The sequence below is a fragment of the Piliocolobus tephrosceles genome, chromosome 19 (assembly GCF_002776525.5).
Source record: "Piliocolobus tephrosceles isolate RC106 chromosome 19, ASM277652v3, whole genome shotgun sequence".
Taxonomy (NCBI): Eukaryota; Metazoa; Chordata; class Mammalia; order Primates; family Cercopithecidae; genus Piliocolobus; species Piliocolobus tephrosceles.
This window is the reverse complement of record NC_045452.1, coordinates 10,800,581-10,815,740: the sequence shown is the minus strand read 5'-3', so window position 1 is coordinate 10,815,740 and position 15,160 is coordinate 10,800,581. Positions and strand designations below refer to the sequence as shown.

Here is a 15,160-nt window from a genome sequence, read left to right as displayed (position 1 = left end):
TGGCAGTTACACTCTCAAGTCTGTGACTTCTGGAACCATGCAGATCTTTATTGTAAGACAAATCCCATTATCTGATTTACCTGCTCATTTCAGAGTTCCCCAAAGAACCCCTAGGTTGGTGAGGTTTCTTTGAGAAAATGGCTTTATGTGTGTGCACACACACACAAAAAAAAATCATTTTTAATGTCTGTAAATTCCTGTTGGAAACAAATGCTAACTAGTTATGTAACAAGGCTGCCAGAGAGCAGGCTGAGGCTCCCTGGGATTTTCAGTGGCCCGTTTTCATTTCTTTCAACAACTATCAATTGAATACTTGCTATGTGCCGGGCCTGGGCCAGGCATGAAAGAGGAGGGCGAACGGGAGCTGTGAGCCTGGCTCATGCGGGGCCGTCCTTTGTGGATCTGTGTACAGCCCTGACTCATGCTGGGAGGACCAGCAAGTTAGAGTCCCCACTGTGGGACTTGCAACATCAGACGCAGTGGGCTCTTCTGCTCTCTCCAGCAGCTCCCATAGAAAAGTGCCATCCTTCCTTTTCAACTTTGCAAAGCAAAAGGGAAGTAGAATTGTGCCTTTTTTAATACTGTTTTGTCAGTGAAGCCTTTATTTCTTTATTCCTACAGGATCCACAAAGGATTTAAGGTGACCCCAAGACAGTACATATTTGTTTCCCATTGATTACTGAAACAAAATCTATGGGTGTCTCTCGGTTGGGAGGCTTGCTCAATGCCATCCTGCCATAAATACAAGCTTAATTTGGAAAAATCCAATTGGGCTGGAAAGGAGGTGCTGTGTTGGCTTGGTTTCCAGAGACTGTGAAATGACTCTTGATCCCTGACATCCACTGCACTAGTAACTTTCATCTCGCCCCTGTATAGTAATGACTTGAAAGGAGATATTGGTGGGTTATTTGAGTCCCTTCCATAGACTCAACAAAAGGGACAAAGTGAAGTGGGGTTTCTCCATTCAAATGTCTATTTTTTGGAGTTGTGTGGTTTTCTATACCACATAAAACTACAGATAGGATTGGAAGGCTATACTTGAAAGTCTCAATGTGGTTTTTTTTGGAGGGGGCGGTGGGGGCGGGGAGACAGAGTCTTGCTCTATCACCAGGCTGTAGTGCTGTGGCACAGTCTCGGCTCACTGCAGCCTCCGCCTCCTGGGTTCAAGTGATTCTTGTGCCTCAGCCTCCTGAGTAGATGGGACTATAGGTGTCCACCACTGTGTCCAGCCTCATTTTTTTTTTTTTTTTTTTTTGACTGAATCTTTAGCGACGGTCTGGGAACTGTCCTCCTTGTCAGAAGGGGGAAGCAGAATTCCTTCATCAATAGAGTATAGGAACTAAGTTCAGGTAGATAACATCCCTGAGTCCGTTTCATCTTCTGTAAAATGGGATTCAAAGCAGTTACATTATTGACAAGTTTAAGTGAGATAATGTGGGTGAAGCCCCTGCCTTTAATAGGGGCTTGGTAAATGATAGATTCTTAATAAATCTTAGAACCATCCTAAAAGCCTTGGCCACGTATCTAGGGTATCTTGGTTCCTGTGTAACTTCTTTTCTTTGTTCTGTTGCCCAGAAGAACTACTGAGGTACATAGTAGATACTCAGTAAATTTTTGTTAAATGAATGGCGGGGCTTCGGTACTTTCTTTGTCCTATTGTCTTTTTTTCCTGAGACAGAGTCTTGCTCTGTTTCCTAGGCTGGAGTGCAGTGGTGTGGTCTCAGCTCACTGCAGCCTCAGTCTCTCGGGTTCCGGTGATTCTCCTGCCTCACCCTCCCGAGTAACAGGGATTACAGGCACGCACCACAATGCCCAGCTAATTTTTTGTATTTTTAGTAGAGATGGTTTTCACCATGTTGGCCAGGCTAGTCTCGAACTCCTGACCTCAGGTGATCCACCCCCCGCCCCTGGCCTCATAATCCAAAGTGGCCACATAATCCAAAGTGCTGGGATTACAGGCATGAACTATGGTGCCCAGCCCCTATTGTCTTACGATAGTACTTCACGCTGTGAGCTTTGCTCTAGGAGATGTCCTGAGAGAGCCCTTAAGAAAATTGGCCAGGTAGATTTGGGAACTGCTGTAGAGTACAGATTCTAGCCCTTTCCAGAAATGAATCATGCATGTTATTGTTTTAGCAGCTTAGAAAAGTTGTGGAGAGCCGGGCGCGGTGGCTCAAGCCTGTAATCCCAGCACTTTGGGAGGCCGAGACGGGCGGATCACGAGGTCAGAAGTTCGAGATCATCCTGGCTAACACGGTGAAACCCCGTCTCTACTAAAAAATACAAAAAGCTAGCCGGGCGAGGTGGCTGGCGCCTGTAGTCCCAGCTACTTGGGAGGCTGAGGCAGGAGAATGGCGTGAACCCGGGAGGCAGAACTTGCAGTGAGCTGAGATCCGGCCACTGCACTCCAGCCTGGGCGACAGAGCGAGACTCCGTCTCAAAAAAATAAAAAAATAAAAAAAATAAGAAAGAAAAGTTGTGGAGAGAAGAAGTCTCCCTAGCCTTTTAAGCTTGGTATTTTCTAATCTCATTTGACTGTGTAGGGTAACATAGTGCCTCGATGATGCTGTGATGAGGCTTCTAATGAGTTAATGTCTGCAAAGCATTGAGGACAGTGCTGAGCAAAGTGAGTCCCACAAAGGGGCTGCTGTAAGCCCTTGCATCCTTGGGCAGATATTTTTGTGGGAAAGATTTCTAGAAGAGGCACATTAAAAAATTTGATAGGACCAGGTGTGGTGGCTCACGCCTGTAATCCCAGCACTTTGGGAGGTCAAGGCAGGAGGATTGGCTGAGCCCAGGAGTTTGAGACCAGCCTGGGCAATGTGGTGAGATCCCATCTCTGAAGAAAAAAAAAAAATTGATAGATTCCTCAGAATTACTTTTCAAAATCTAATCTGCCATGATCCAGAGTTCATTTGCCCAGGAAGGAGATAAGCAGCTGTTTTCCTATACCACATGTGTTCTGGATCCTCCTTCTCCTCCCTCTGCACCATAACTGAAAGTCACCCCTCTCTTCTCTGTCTTGCAGAAGCCTGGGTACAGATAAGGGAGCAAAATGACTGACTCAAAATATTTCACCACGACCAAGAAAGGTATTGTTTGTTTAATAATGGGCCTTGCCCTATGCTTTCTCTGCCTGTCCCTTCTATTTTCCTCCTGTGGTGGAAGGGAGTAGGGGTGGGAATGAAGGCCTGGAAACATGTGGCAGGAATGGCCTAGAGCTTGTTGTAGATCTAGAAAATTGAACTGTTGACGATATAAGAAATTGCTCCTTTTAGAGCTCAGAAAGGGAAGAACATTAGCTCCAAGTGTGGGGGAAAAAAGTGCCCTTTTATTCCCCATGGCTTAAAATAATTATGTTTTTTTCCAGGGGAAAGAAAACACATAATCCTGTCAGCACCCCCACAGCAGTTTGTGTGTGTGTGTGTGCACGCATGCACATGTGTATGTGTGTGTGTGTCCCCATGTATCTGTGTCCTTATCCAAGGGCAAGTGTTTTTCTTTTTGTTTGAGATAGAGTTTCACTCTTGTCACCGAGGCTAGAGTGCAGTGGTGTGATCTCGGCTCACTGCAACCTCCGCCTCCTGGGTTCAAGTGATTCTCCTGCCTCAGCCTCTGGAATAGCTGGGATTACATGCGCCCGCCGCTATGCCCAGCTAATTATTTTTTCTTGTGTTTTTGAGACGGAGTTCCGCTCTTGTTGCCCAGGCTGGAGTGCAATGGCGCGATCTGGGCTCACTGCAACCTCCGCCTCCCGGGTTCAGGCGATTCTCCTGCCTCAGCCTCCTGAGTAGCTGGGATTACAGGTGTGTACCACCATGCTAATTTCGTATTTTTGGTAGAGACGGGGTTTCTCCATGTTGGTCAGGCTGGTCTGAAACTCCTGACCTCAGGTGATCCATCCACCTTGGCCTCCCAAAGTTCTTGGATTACAGGCATGAGCCACTGCGGCGAGTCAGGCACGTATTTTTCATGGTTTTAATCCTGTTTTTCATTTGACATTTTGATATCATAAACATTTCCCAACAATTCTAATGATTCACTATTAAGTCTGTTGAGTTGCTGCACTGAAATTTGCTAAGCTAGGCTTATATCGTTGGGTATTTTGGTTGTTTCTGCTTTTAAGGAAATGGAGGATGTTATCGTGGCTGACAAATGTGCTTTAACCCTGTAAGCATCTTTTTGGCCAACCCTTCCTTCCTCCCTCCTTCCTTCCAAGTGATATTGACACACGCCTACTAACCAGATGAAGAGTCTGTTGTTGGATCAGCTGAGCCAGGACTCAAAGTCTGCCCCTCATCAGGCATTTCATGTATTGGTCTAGCTTGTTTTTACTGAGAACCTACCATGTGCAGTGGGAGAGAGACAGAGCCTCTGAGCTGGTGTTGCTCGAGGTTGAGCAGGAAAGACAGTCTGTAGAGTGGTAACCACACTGAAGTGTAGTGGGTCCAGGGGAGATTATGGGAGAGCTCTGGGTGGAGCTGGCCAGATATATGGGGGACAGGAAGGGGAAGGAGTGAGTGCTCTGCTTGTGACACATTCAGGGAAAGGAAGGTGGTGGGCATGAGCTACTGAAGAGGGTGATGCAAGAAGAGGCTAGAGCCGGGCATAGTGGTGCCCCAGGTGGTGGCTTGGGTGGGAGGATTACTTGCTTGAGCCCAGGAGTTTGAGTCTAGCCTGGGCAACTAACTAAAAAAAGAGAGAAAGCAATTGGAGGGGTGTGCAGGGATCAGTCCTGTGGAGCCCGGTGAGCCACAGGGTGAACTTAGTGCTGAGTATATTGGAGTCTCAGGGGTGGGTTTTGTTGTTTGTTTGCTTTTTTTGAGACAGAGTCTCTCTGTCACCCAGGCTGGAGTACAGTGGCAAGATCTCTGCTCACTGCAGTCTCCTGGGTTCAAGCCATTCTCCCAAGTAGCTGGGACTATAGGCATCTGCCACCATGCCCAGCTAATTTTTGTATTTTGGGGGTGGGGTTTTTCAGTGGGTTTCTTTTGGGAAGGGAGATGTGTGGAGAGACATTCCTGGGTTCAGTGCCCCAGCCAAAGAAACAAGGAAACAGGCTCAGGAGAGCAAAGTGAGTATCTTGGGTAGGCCCAAGCATAGGGATTGAAAGCATGGGCTTTGGAGCTGGCAGACCTGGTTTTCAATTTCAGCCCTGCCACCTGCCAGCATTGGATATACATTACTGAGCCTCTGACAGCCTCCATTTGCTCACTGCAAAATGGAGGGAAATGCAGAGTTGTGAGGATGAAATAAGAGTATGTGTGGGAACAAGTTAGTATGGGACTGGGCTCAGAGAAGGGCTCAGAAGGGCCAAGCATGGTGGCTCATGCCTGTAATCCCAGCACTTTGGGAGGCTGAGGCGGGTGGATCACCTGAGGTCAGGAGTTCAAGACCAGCCTGGCCAACATGGCGAAACCCAGTCTCTACTAAAAATACAAAAATTAGGAGGGTATGATGGTGCCCACCTGTAGTTCCAGCTATTTGGGAGGCTGAAGCAGGAGAATTGCTTGAGCCCGGGAGGCAGAGGTTGCAGTGAGCTGAGATTGCACAGCTGCACTTCAACCTGGGTGACAGAGTGAGACTTTGTCTCAAAAAAATAAAAAATAAATAAAAAAGTCCAGGCGTGGTGGCTTATGCCTGTAATCCCAGCGCTTTGGGAGGCCGAGGCAGGCGGATCATGAGGTCAGTTCAAGACCAGCCTAGCCAACATGGTGAAACCCCGTCTGTACTAAAAATACAAAAATTAGCCGGGCATGATGGCGCACGCATGTAGTCCCAGCTACCCTGTATGCTGAGGCAGGAGAATTGCTGGAACCCGGGAGGCAAAGGTTGCAGTGAGCCGAGGTGGGGCCACTGCACTCCAGCCTGGGCAACAGAGCAAGACTCTGTCTCAAAAAAATAAAAAATAAAAGAGAAGGGGTCAGGAAATGACATCTGCCCTTCTAACCTATTATTGGGGTCCTGACTTTGTCCATGGCAGGGCCAGACAACCCTACTTCCTCGTTTTTTTCACATCATCAAGTTCCTCAGAACAATTGATTACATGCTTGAGCTCTCATGGAGCAGCTGAATTCCCATTTTCAGAGCTGAGCAACCACTTGTGTCTCAGGAAGTGAAACCCTGAGCAAGCTGTTTTAATTAGAGGTTCCAGGAAAACAGGAAAGGCCTCCATGTGGGAATCCACAAATCCTGCCCTCTCCCCGCAAGCCTTAAGTACTCGGGTTCTATTGCACTGAGCCTTTTAAGGGCCTTTGGTTGAGTGAAGGTAGCTGAGGACAGCTTTACCTTCCACTGTGTTTTTAGCTCTCTAGCTGAGCAGAGCCTGCCATCATGTTTTTGATGCTTTTGTCTTCCCTAGAATCTTTGTAGCTTCTGTGGTTCCTGTTGCTTCAATCCAGAGTGGCCTCTAAACTTCTTTTTTTGGAGACAAGGTCTCACCTTGTATCCCCCAGGCTGGAGTATAGTGGTGTCATGGCTCACGGCAGCCTCGACCTCTGGATTCAAATGATTCTCCAGCCTCAGCCTCCAGAGTAGCTGGCACAGCAGGCACGTGCCACCACATGCAGCTAATTAAAAAAAATTTTTTGTAGAAACGAAGTCTCACTATATTACCCAGGCTAATCTCAAGCTCCTGGGCTCAAGTAGTCATCAGCCTCTTTTCATTCCTTTTTTTTTTTTTTCTTTGAGATGGAATCTTGCCCTGTTACCAGGCTGGAGTTTAGTGGCGCCATCTTGCCTCACTGCAACCTCCACCTCCTGGATTCAAGCGATTCCCCTGCCTCAGCCTCCCGAGTAGCTGGCACGCACCACCACACCCGGCTAATTTTTTGTATTTTAGTAGAGACGAGGTTTCACTATGTTAGCCAGGATGGTCTCCATCTCCTGACCTCGTGATCCAGCTTCCTCAGCCTACCAAAGTGCTGGGATTACAGGCATGAGCCACGATGCCCAGCTGATCCTTAGCCTCTTAAAGTGCTGGGATTACAGGTGTGAGCAACTGCCCCCGGCCTCCAATTCCTATCCTAACAGTCGTCCCTCACTGTTGGCTGGCCCACCTGAGGCCAGGCGCCTGAAGCTGCCCTCACCAACAGCATAGGGTGTCTTACGTGCCTCCCTCCGGCTCTTTTGGAAGTTAGATACTGGGACTTGTCCCCTGCTAGGGTAGGGAGGGATCGCTCATGCTTGCCTCCTTTCCTTAGGGGAGATCTTCGAGCTGAAGGCAGAGCTCAACAGTGACAAGAAGGAGAAGAAGAAGGAGGCAGTGAAGAAAGTGATTGCATCGATGACCGTGGGCAAAGATGTCAGGTGTGCAGGAGGAGGCCTGGTGGCAGCTGGAGGCGGCTGACAGGGGAGGGTTTATAGCTTGGGTCCACTTCAGTCTCTCCCTTCGGGTGTCTAGGGACCCATGTCTCCCCTCATACAGCTCCCTTCGTAAAACTTCCTTCCCAGTCGAAGGTTTTGTTTACACAGGAATCAGGAGCCCAGATGCTGGCAGGTCAGGTGGTGATGGAGTGAGTTAACTGGAGTAGGTGGGAAAGGAAGCACGTGGTGCAGTGGGTGTGGCCTGAAACTTCAGAGGATCATTACTGGCTGGGGAAGAGAACCCAGTGTGGCCAGGTCTTCTGGTTTTTAAAAAGAATGGGAAATCTGGGCCAGGCGTGGTGGCTCACACCTGTAATCCTAGCACTTTGGGAGGCTCAGTTGGGTGGATCACAAGGTCAGGAGTTTGACACCAGCCTGGCCAATATGGTGAAATCCCGTCTCTACTAAAAATACAAAAATTAGCTGTGTGTGGTGGCGCACACCTGTAATCTCAGCTACTCGGGAGGCCGAGGCAGGAGAATTGCTTGAACCTGAGAGGCAGAGATTGCAGTTAGCTGAGATTGTGCCACTGCACTCTAGCCCAAGTTACAGAGCAAGACTCTGTCTCAAAAAAAAAAAGAGAAATCTGAATTTTTCATTTTAAATCTCCCTGTCTTAAGTGGCCAGATGATATTAAACAAACACTGTGTGGTGCAAATAAAACACACGTGCAGATTGGATTTCTCTACTATGTCACCGGTGTGCAGCCTCTGTTGTACCTGATGGCTAAAGCAGGTTGTGTGTAGAGTGGCTGCTGCACCTTGGCTCATGCTTCCCCTGTGGGAGTGCCCAGTGACGCAGCTTGTCTGCCCATCTTTAAAAACCCATTTGAGGCTGGGCACGGTGGCTCACACCTGTAATCCCAGCACTTTGGGAGGCCGAGGTGGGTGGATCACGAGGTCAGGAGTTCAAGACCAGCCTGGCCAACATGATGAAACCCTGTCTCTACTAAAAATACAAAAATTAGCCGAGCATAGTGGCAGGCACCTGTAATCCCAGCTACTCGGGAGGCTGAGGCAGAGAATTGCTGGAACCCAAGAGGCGAAGGTTACAGTGAGCCAAGATCACGCCATTGCACTCCAGCCTGGGCGACAGCGAGACTCTGTCTCAAAAAAAAAACCCATGCAAGATCTGCCTTCCCCATGTTTCCTTCCCTCATCACCCCAACCCACTACCTCAAACTCAAAGCATTTGCTTCCGGTCCCATCACCCAGCATTAAATTGAGACTGTTCTCTTGTTATGTATACTTGTGTTTACCTGCTCACCAGATTGTAAAATCTCAAAGGCAGAGACTAGATTTTGTAACAGCTTAATATTTGCACAGTATTTGAGAGTCTGCACAGAACATTTTGAGATTTGTTTTCTCAGTAGTTCCTTACAATTCCCATATTGTAGGTAATGACAGTTTCACTGCCAAGGAAATAAAAACATAAAGTGACTGCCTAAGAGTCACATGGTTTGTGGCAGAACTAGGACTCAAGCCCAGTTCTTCTGAAATCCAAATCCAGGCTGCTTTCACTCATGCCCTCGTGGTGCCCAGCCCTGTGCCTCATAGCTTGGGTGCTGAAGTGGAGAAGCTCCCGTCCAGGTCCCAAGATAGGCTCCCACTGCTCCAGACGTCCCCATGGATTGCCCCCCAGCAAGGACCCCCTGCCAGCAGCTCTGGGAAGGAGCTCTGCAGAGAGCCCTTTGGAAGCCAGAGCAGAAAGGGAGCGGGCGCCTGCTGGACAACTGGGCCTCCTTCCAAGTCAGATTCCTTCCAGGACAAAGCTGCTTTCCTTCACCCAGAACACCACTGTCACCTCCTCACAGAGGAGAAACATCTTTGTTCTTCTATCTCAAAAGAGCTGGCTTTGCTGATATGATGGGCCCCAAAGAGCGAGTCAGCCTCATCAGCAGTTTTTCCTCCTCCCTCCTCCCCATTCTTCTTCGTGCATCATCTTCCAAGGTGATACATTTTGGCTTTGGCAGGACTCCTGCCTATTGGGGCTCAGGAAGTTCACTTTGACCTCATAATTCTCTGTGTTGACACGTCCTTTCCTATAAACACATAAGAATTGAGAAGAGGGAATATGATCATTCCAGAGATAGAAAATTGATCTCTAACCAAATTTCGTGTCTTAAGACGGCCTGTGATTCTGGGACCATGGGTACCACCTGGTTATGAGCATGGACCTTGTTCTCAGACCTGGCTCCTCCAGGCAGGTTATTTGACATTTGTGAACCTCAGTATTCTGTGAAATGGGGATCATTCCCTGACTTCTAAGGGCAGTTAAATGAGATCAAGTATGTAAAGCTCTTAGCACCAAGCCTGGTGTATGGTGTGTGCTCCATACATGCCGTGCTGGTTCTTACTGGGTGCCAGAGCTTGTGGTGAAAGTAGCGTGAACCATCCTGCTTCCCTGCGACCCTCCAGAACCAGCAGCCCAATGTAAGGGGCCACGTTAAGTATCAGAGAGGGAGAAAAAATCATTTTCATTTACTCAGTACCTCCCAGATATCAAGGACCAGATATCTAAGTATGTTGTCTCACTCAGTTATCATAAAGGCCCTGTGAAGTGAGTTTCTTTTGCAACATTCTTGCAAGTTAGGAAATTGAGACTCAGGGCAAGGGGGCAGGTGACAAAGGAATTTCTCCAACATCATATAGCTATCAAGAGGCAGTGGTGGGTTTGACGGGCTCCAGAACTCATGTTTGAACTGTATGAAAAGAACCAAGGACTTTTCTGCTTTTAAAATTACCCTTTGGGATTCCCTTTCTATCAATAGGTGTTGATTGTTAACAGCACAGCTGAAACCCTCCCTTTTACCAGGAAGTCCAGTGTGTCTCTTCTTTCTCTCCTACCCACTGTCCTCTCACCCACTAGTTAGCAGCCTGAAAATCTTCCTCTTCCTTTCTTCAGCCTTTCCTATGCTGACACCATTTTGACCTTCCAGTGCCCTCTTCCCCGATGTGGTCAACTGCATGCAGACTGACAACCTGGAGCTGAAGAAGCTGGTATACCTCTACCTGATGAATTACGCCAAGAGTCAGCCTGACATGGCCATTATGGCCGTCAACACCTTTGTGAAGGTGAGCAGGAGCTTGGTGGGCGTGGGGACATGGGGTGCTTAAGGCTCTGTCTCCACTCAGTCTCTTGGGGGTGGGACCCTGTGGCGCTGGATGGAGTCCAGACCTTCAGACTGCCCGTGCCCGCCCAGCCTGCAGGCCTCTTCTTCCAGCAGAGGGCTCCCACTCTCCAGAAAATCAAATGCTAAGGACCCTGCCTAACTCTCCTATGTGAGGTCCTGCCAGGCCTGTTGATCCCCTCCCCACCCTGATTGGGCCTTGCCCTGCATGCTTTGCCAGGGCAGGAATCAGCAGGTGTCCGAGGGCTTCTCTGTTCCCCTTCTAGACTGCTGCTTTCTCCATTTTCTGTCCTTCAGATTAAATTGTCAGCTCTGTGCACCGATATTTTAATTTTATTTTCTCCTAATGTTTAGTACCTGTGAATTTGTGTACCTTTAGAACCTTAGCTCCCCTGACCGTGCTCAGATATGGGAAATGAGGCTTCTGTGGCCCAGTGGAAAGGCCGAGGGCTGTGATGCTAGGTGGGTGTGGATTTGAATCACAGCTCTGCTCTGTGGCTTCAGATGAGCTCCCAGCCTTCCTGAGAGCCTCAGTTTCATCATCTATAAAATGAGACCAGTATTGTATTTCTACTGTGAGGATCAGAGGAGACGGTGTGCAGAGCTGGCATGGGTGCCAGTTACATAGCATTTACTTTTGCTGCTGTTGGCTGTAGTTGGTGGAGATCCATAGCAGCCATCTGATGTTGCTCAGCCTAGCAGGGCTCAGAGCTGCAGGCCAGGGAGAATATGAAGCCCACAGATGGCTCATCCCACCCCTGCCCTGGCCAATGGCTGGTTCCTCTCAGGACTGTGAGGACCCCAACCCCCTCATCCGAGCCCTGGCAGTGCGGACCATGGGCTGCATCCGCGTTGACAAGATTACAGAGTACCTATGCGAGCCACTCCGGAAGTGCCTGAAGGACGAGGATCCGTATGTGCGCAAGACAGCAGCTGTGTGCGTGGCCAAGCTCCATGACATCAACGCCCAGCTAGTGGAGGACCAGGGCTTCCTGGACACCCTTAAAGACCTCATCTCTGACTCTAACCCCATGGTAAGCCACTGCCACCCACCGTACTACCTCCTGGGTTGCTTGGGAAGACATTGGCTTGACCCGTCACCAGGCAGTCCCGAGTACCTGGTCAGAGCCTGGCTGGGGTGCCAGTTGTTCTTGTGCCTTGTGGTGGTTCAGGCACCCGCTTTGGAGGGAGCTAGACCTGGATGCCCTTCTCCTCACCCTCTGACTAGCTGCGCAACCTGGGGCAAGCTGCCTAGGCTCTCTTTTCTTCATCAGTGAGATGGATCTAATTCTACATGGCTGGCAGGAGTGCTGTGAAGGTGACATGCCTGGGATGGCCTGGTACACGGTGCGCAATCAATACTAGTGCCCTCCTTCCCCTTCTAGTCACTGTTATTGTTGCTGTCTTCTCACCAAGACATATGCTGCATGTGTGGTACTTTTCCCTTCCCCTATCTTTGCTGGGTTGTAGAGGGTCACCCTGGAAGTAGCATAGCCTGGAAGATAGGATATCAGGATGTGGCTGGATGCAGAACTCCACAGTGTCCTTACCCATGGTGGTGGCAGCAGTTTGGAGGGCAGTTTGGCAGGGCCCGTTTAAAACGAATGTTTAAAATGAATGCACAAACCCCGCCACCCCCAATCTGAGCAGAAACACTGAGCAACTGCCATACGTGGTACTGAGCAGCCAGTACAGGGATGGGCACTGGAGCACTGGATGGTTCACAGAGAAAAGTTGGAAACAATGCAGAACACACTTAAAAACAGCTGCCTGGACTGGGTACAGTGGCTCACACTTATAATCCCAGCACTTTGGGAGGCTGAGGCAGGTGGATCACAAGGTCAGGAGATCGAGACCATCCTGGCAAACATGGTGAAACCCCGTCTCTACTCAAAATACAAAAATTAGCCGGGTGTGGTGGCATGTGCCTGTAATCCCAGCTACTCGGGAAGCTGAAGCAGGAGAATAACTTTAACCCGGGGAGTCAGAGATTGCAGTGAGCCAAGATTGCACCACTGTACTCCAGCCTGGTGGCAGAGCTAGACTCCATCTCAAAAAAAAAAAAAAGAAAACAGCTGCCTGAGGCCGGGCGCAGTGGCTCATACAGGATTACATGCCTGTAATCCCAGCACTTTGGGATGCTGAGGTGGATGGATCACCTGAGGTCAGGAATTCAAGACCAGCCTGGCTAACATGGTGAAAACCCGTCCCCACTAAAAATACAAAAATTAGCTGCTCATGGTGGTGCATGCCTGTAATCCCAGCTGCTCAGGAGGCTGAGGCAGGAGGATTGCTTGAGCCCGGGAGGCAGAGGTTGCAGTAAGCCAAGATGCACCACTGCACTCCAGATTGGGCAACACAGCGAGACTCCATATCAAAACAACAACAACGACAAAAACAGGCTATGTGCAGTGGCTCACACCTGTAATCCTAGCACTTTGGGAAGCTGAGGCAGGAGGATCACCTGAGGTCAGGAGTCTGAGACCAGCCTGGCCAACATGGTGAAACTCCATCTCTACTAAAAATACAAAAATTAGCCGGGTGTGGTGGTGCATGCCTGTAATCAATCCCAGCTACTCGGGAGGCTGAGGCATGAGAAACACTTGAACCCAAGAGGTGGAGGTTGCAGTGAGCTGAGATCACACCACTACACTCCAACCTGGGTGACAGAGCACGACTCTTGTCTCATAAAAAACAAAAACAAAAAAACACCTCTCTAGTGGAAATGGATTGAGGGCCTGGAGCTTCACCTGGCAAGCCCCTCTTCTCCAGCCCCCATCCACTCCCAGTAGACTCAAGGAGATCGGCAGGAATCCCCTAGCGCTGAGAAGCACAGCTGACAAGCATTGAAGTGAGCTGCTGTTGCTGGTAGGCAGGGGCTGCTGTGTTAAGAAGCTGAGAATGCTTTCTATGGCTAGGCACTTGGAGCCAGGTCTTTCTTGTTTTTCTAAATGGCAGGCACACTTGTTTTTGTTCCAGTTTGCAGAGGAGTCAGCAGGGTGAGTGCTTTGGAGTGGGTCTCGTTGCAGCTCCAGACCCTGCCCATTGGGTCATATTCCTTTCAGGATACTTGACCTCTGACCAGCCAGCATCATTAGCCCACTGCCTCCTGGCCTGTGAGCAGCACCCCCAGCCTCTGTCCCTTCTACCCTCTCAACCAGGTGGTGGCCAACGCGGTGGCAGCGCTCTCAGAAATCGCCGAGTCTCACCCCAGCAGCAACCTGCTCGATCTGAACCCACAGTCCATCAACAAGTTGCTGACAGCCCTGAACGAGTGCACCGAGTGGGGCCAGATCTTCATCCTGGACTGCTTGGCCAACTATACACCCAAGGACGACCGCGAGGCCCAGAGGTGAGCGGGCTGCCCCTTGCTTGCCAGCCCAGCCTGAGGACCCTGGTCCTCAGGGGCTCCAACCAGGCACTGGGCCTCGGGCCTTAGTGGGCCTCTTTCTAGTGCCTTGCCCCACAACCTACCCTCAGACACACCTAAAGGGGAGGCCTGCCTGCTTCCCACCTCTCCAGAGCCAGGCAGGCAGGAGAGTTGCCTTGGGCAGTCAGCTCAGTGCCTGCTGTGGGCATAGGCCTGGCCTGGCCTGGGAGCTCTCAGAAGCCCAGGGTACCTCTGTTGAGTTCAGTAGATGGGTAGCACCAGAGCCACTGCCCATTGAATTCTCACTGGGTGTCTGGGGCTCTGCCGGGTGCTTTCCACACACTAGAGTCTTTAATGCAACTTTTGTCATCATCCCTCGCTTTCTAGATGAGGGAGCTCCAACTTAGAGAGGTGGAGGGAATTGTGCAGGTCCCCCATCTGGGGCTCACCTGAGTCATGGTCTTAACCACAAGATCCCCTCCAAGTCAGAGGAAGTGAGGAATTGCCATCTATACAGTATGTACTATGTGCCAGTACTGTGCTTGTTCTTTTTTGTTTGTTTGTTTGTTTGAGGCAGGGTTTCTGTCCCCCAGGCTGGAGCTGCAGCCCCAACCTCTGGGACTCAATCAATTCTCCCAGGTACCTGGGACTACAGATGCATGCCAGTGTGCCCAGCTAATTTTTATATTTTTTTTTTGTAGAGACAGGTTTCCACCGTGTTTCCCAGACTAGTCTCAAACTCCTGGGCTCAAGCAATCCACCCCCCTCAGCCTCGCCCGGCCTTGTTCTTTATAGGCGTTATGTCAGTTAAGCCCCCAGTAACCCTGTGAAGTAGGCAGCATCATCTTGATTCTATAGAGGAGGAAACTGAAGTGCAGACTGATTTCAACCTACTGGGGGTTAGCAGTCAGCAGAACCAGGATTTAGATCTTTCTTCTACAAAAAACATGTTTGTTTGTTTGTGTCAGGGTCTCACTCTGTCACCCAGGCCGGAGTGCAGTGGCACAGTCACAGCTCACTGCAGCCTCAAACTCCTGGGCTCAAAGCAGTCCTCCTGCCTCAGCCTCCCAAGTAACTGGGACTACAGGCATGCACCACCATACTCAGCTAATGTGTAAAATTATTCTTAGTAGAGAAGGGTGTCATGATTTTGCCCAGGTTGGACATGCTATTTTTTTTTTTTTTTTGAGACAGGGTCTCACTCTGTTGCCCAAGCTGGAGTGCAATGGCGCAATATCGGCTCTCTGCAACCTCCACCTCCTGGGTTCAAGTGATCCTAATGTCTCAACCTCCCG

At 49.7% G+C, this 15,160-nt stretch overlaps 1 protein-coding gene across 5 annotated transcripts in view; it reads left to right on the top strand.

The window, feature by feature from the left end:
* The window catches only part of AP1B1 (adaptor related protein complex 1 subunit beta 1), a 59,510-nt gene that overhangs the window by 18,366 nt on the left and 25,984 nt on the right, over positions 1-15,160 (top strand). For 4 of the 5 annotated variants that reach the window (XM_023190683.1, XM_023190682.1, XM_023190680.1 and 1 more), the window contains exons 2-6: positions 3,029-3,092; positions 7,203-7,308; positions 10,304-10,439; positions 11,284-11,529; positions 13,657-13,847. In XM_023190683.1, coding sequence (XP_023046451.1) covers positions 3,056-3,092; positions 7,203-7,308; positions 10,304-10,439; positions 11,284-11,529; positions 13,657-13,847 — 716 coding nt within the window. In that variant the 5' untranslated portion in view covers positions 3,029-3,055. The remainder of the gene's footprint in view (positions 1-3,028; positions 3,093-7,202; positions 7,309-10,303; positions 10,440-11,283; positions 11,530-13,656; positions 13,848-15,160) is intronic. The other variant, XM_023190684.3, reaches the window with a different exon arrangement.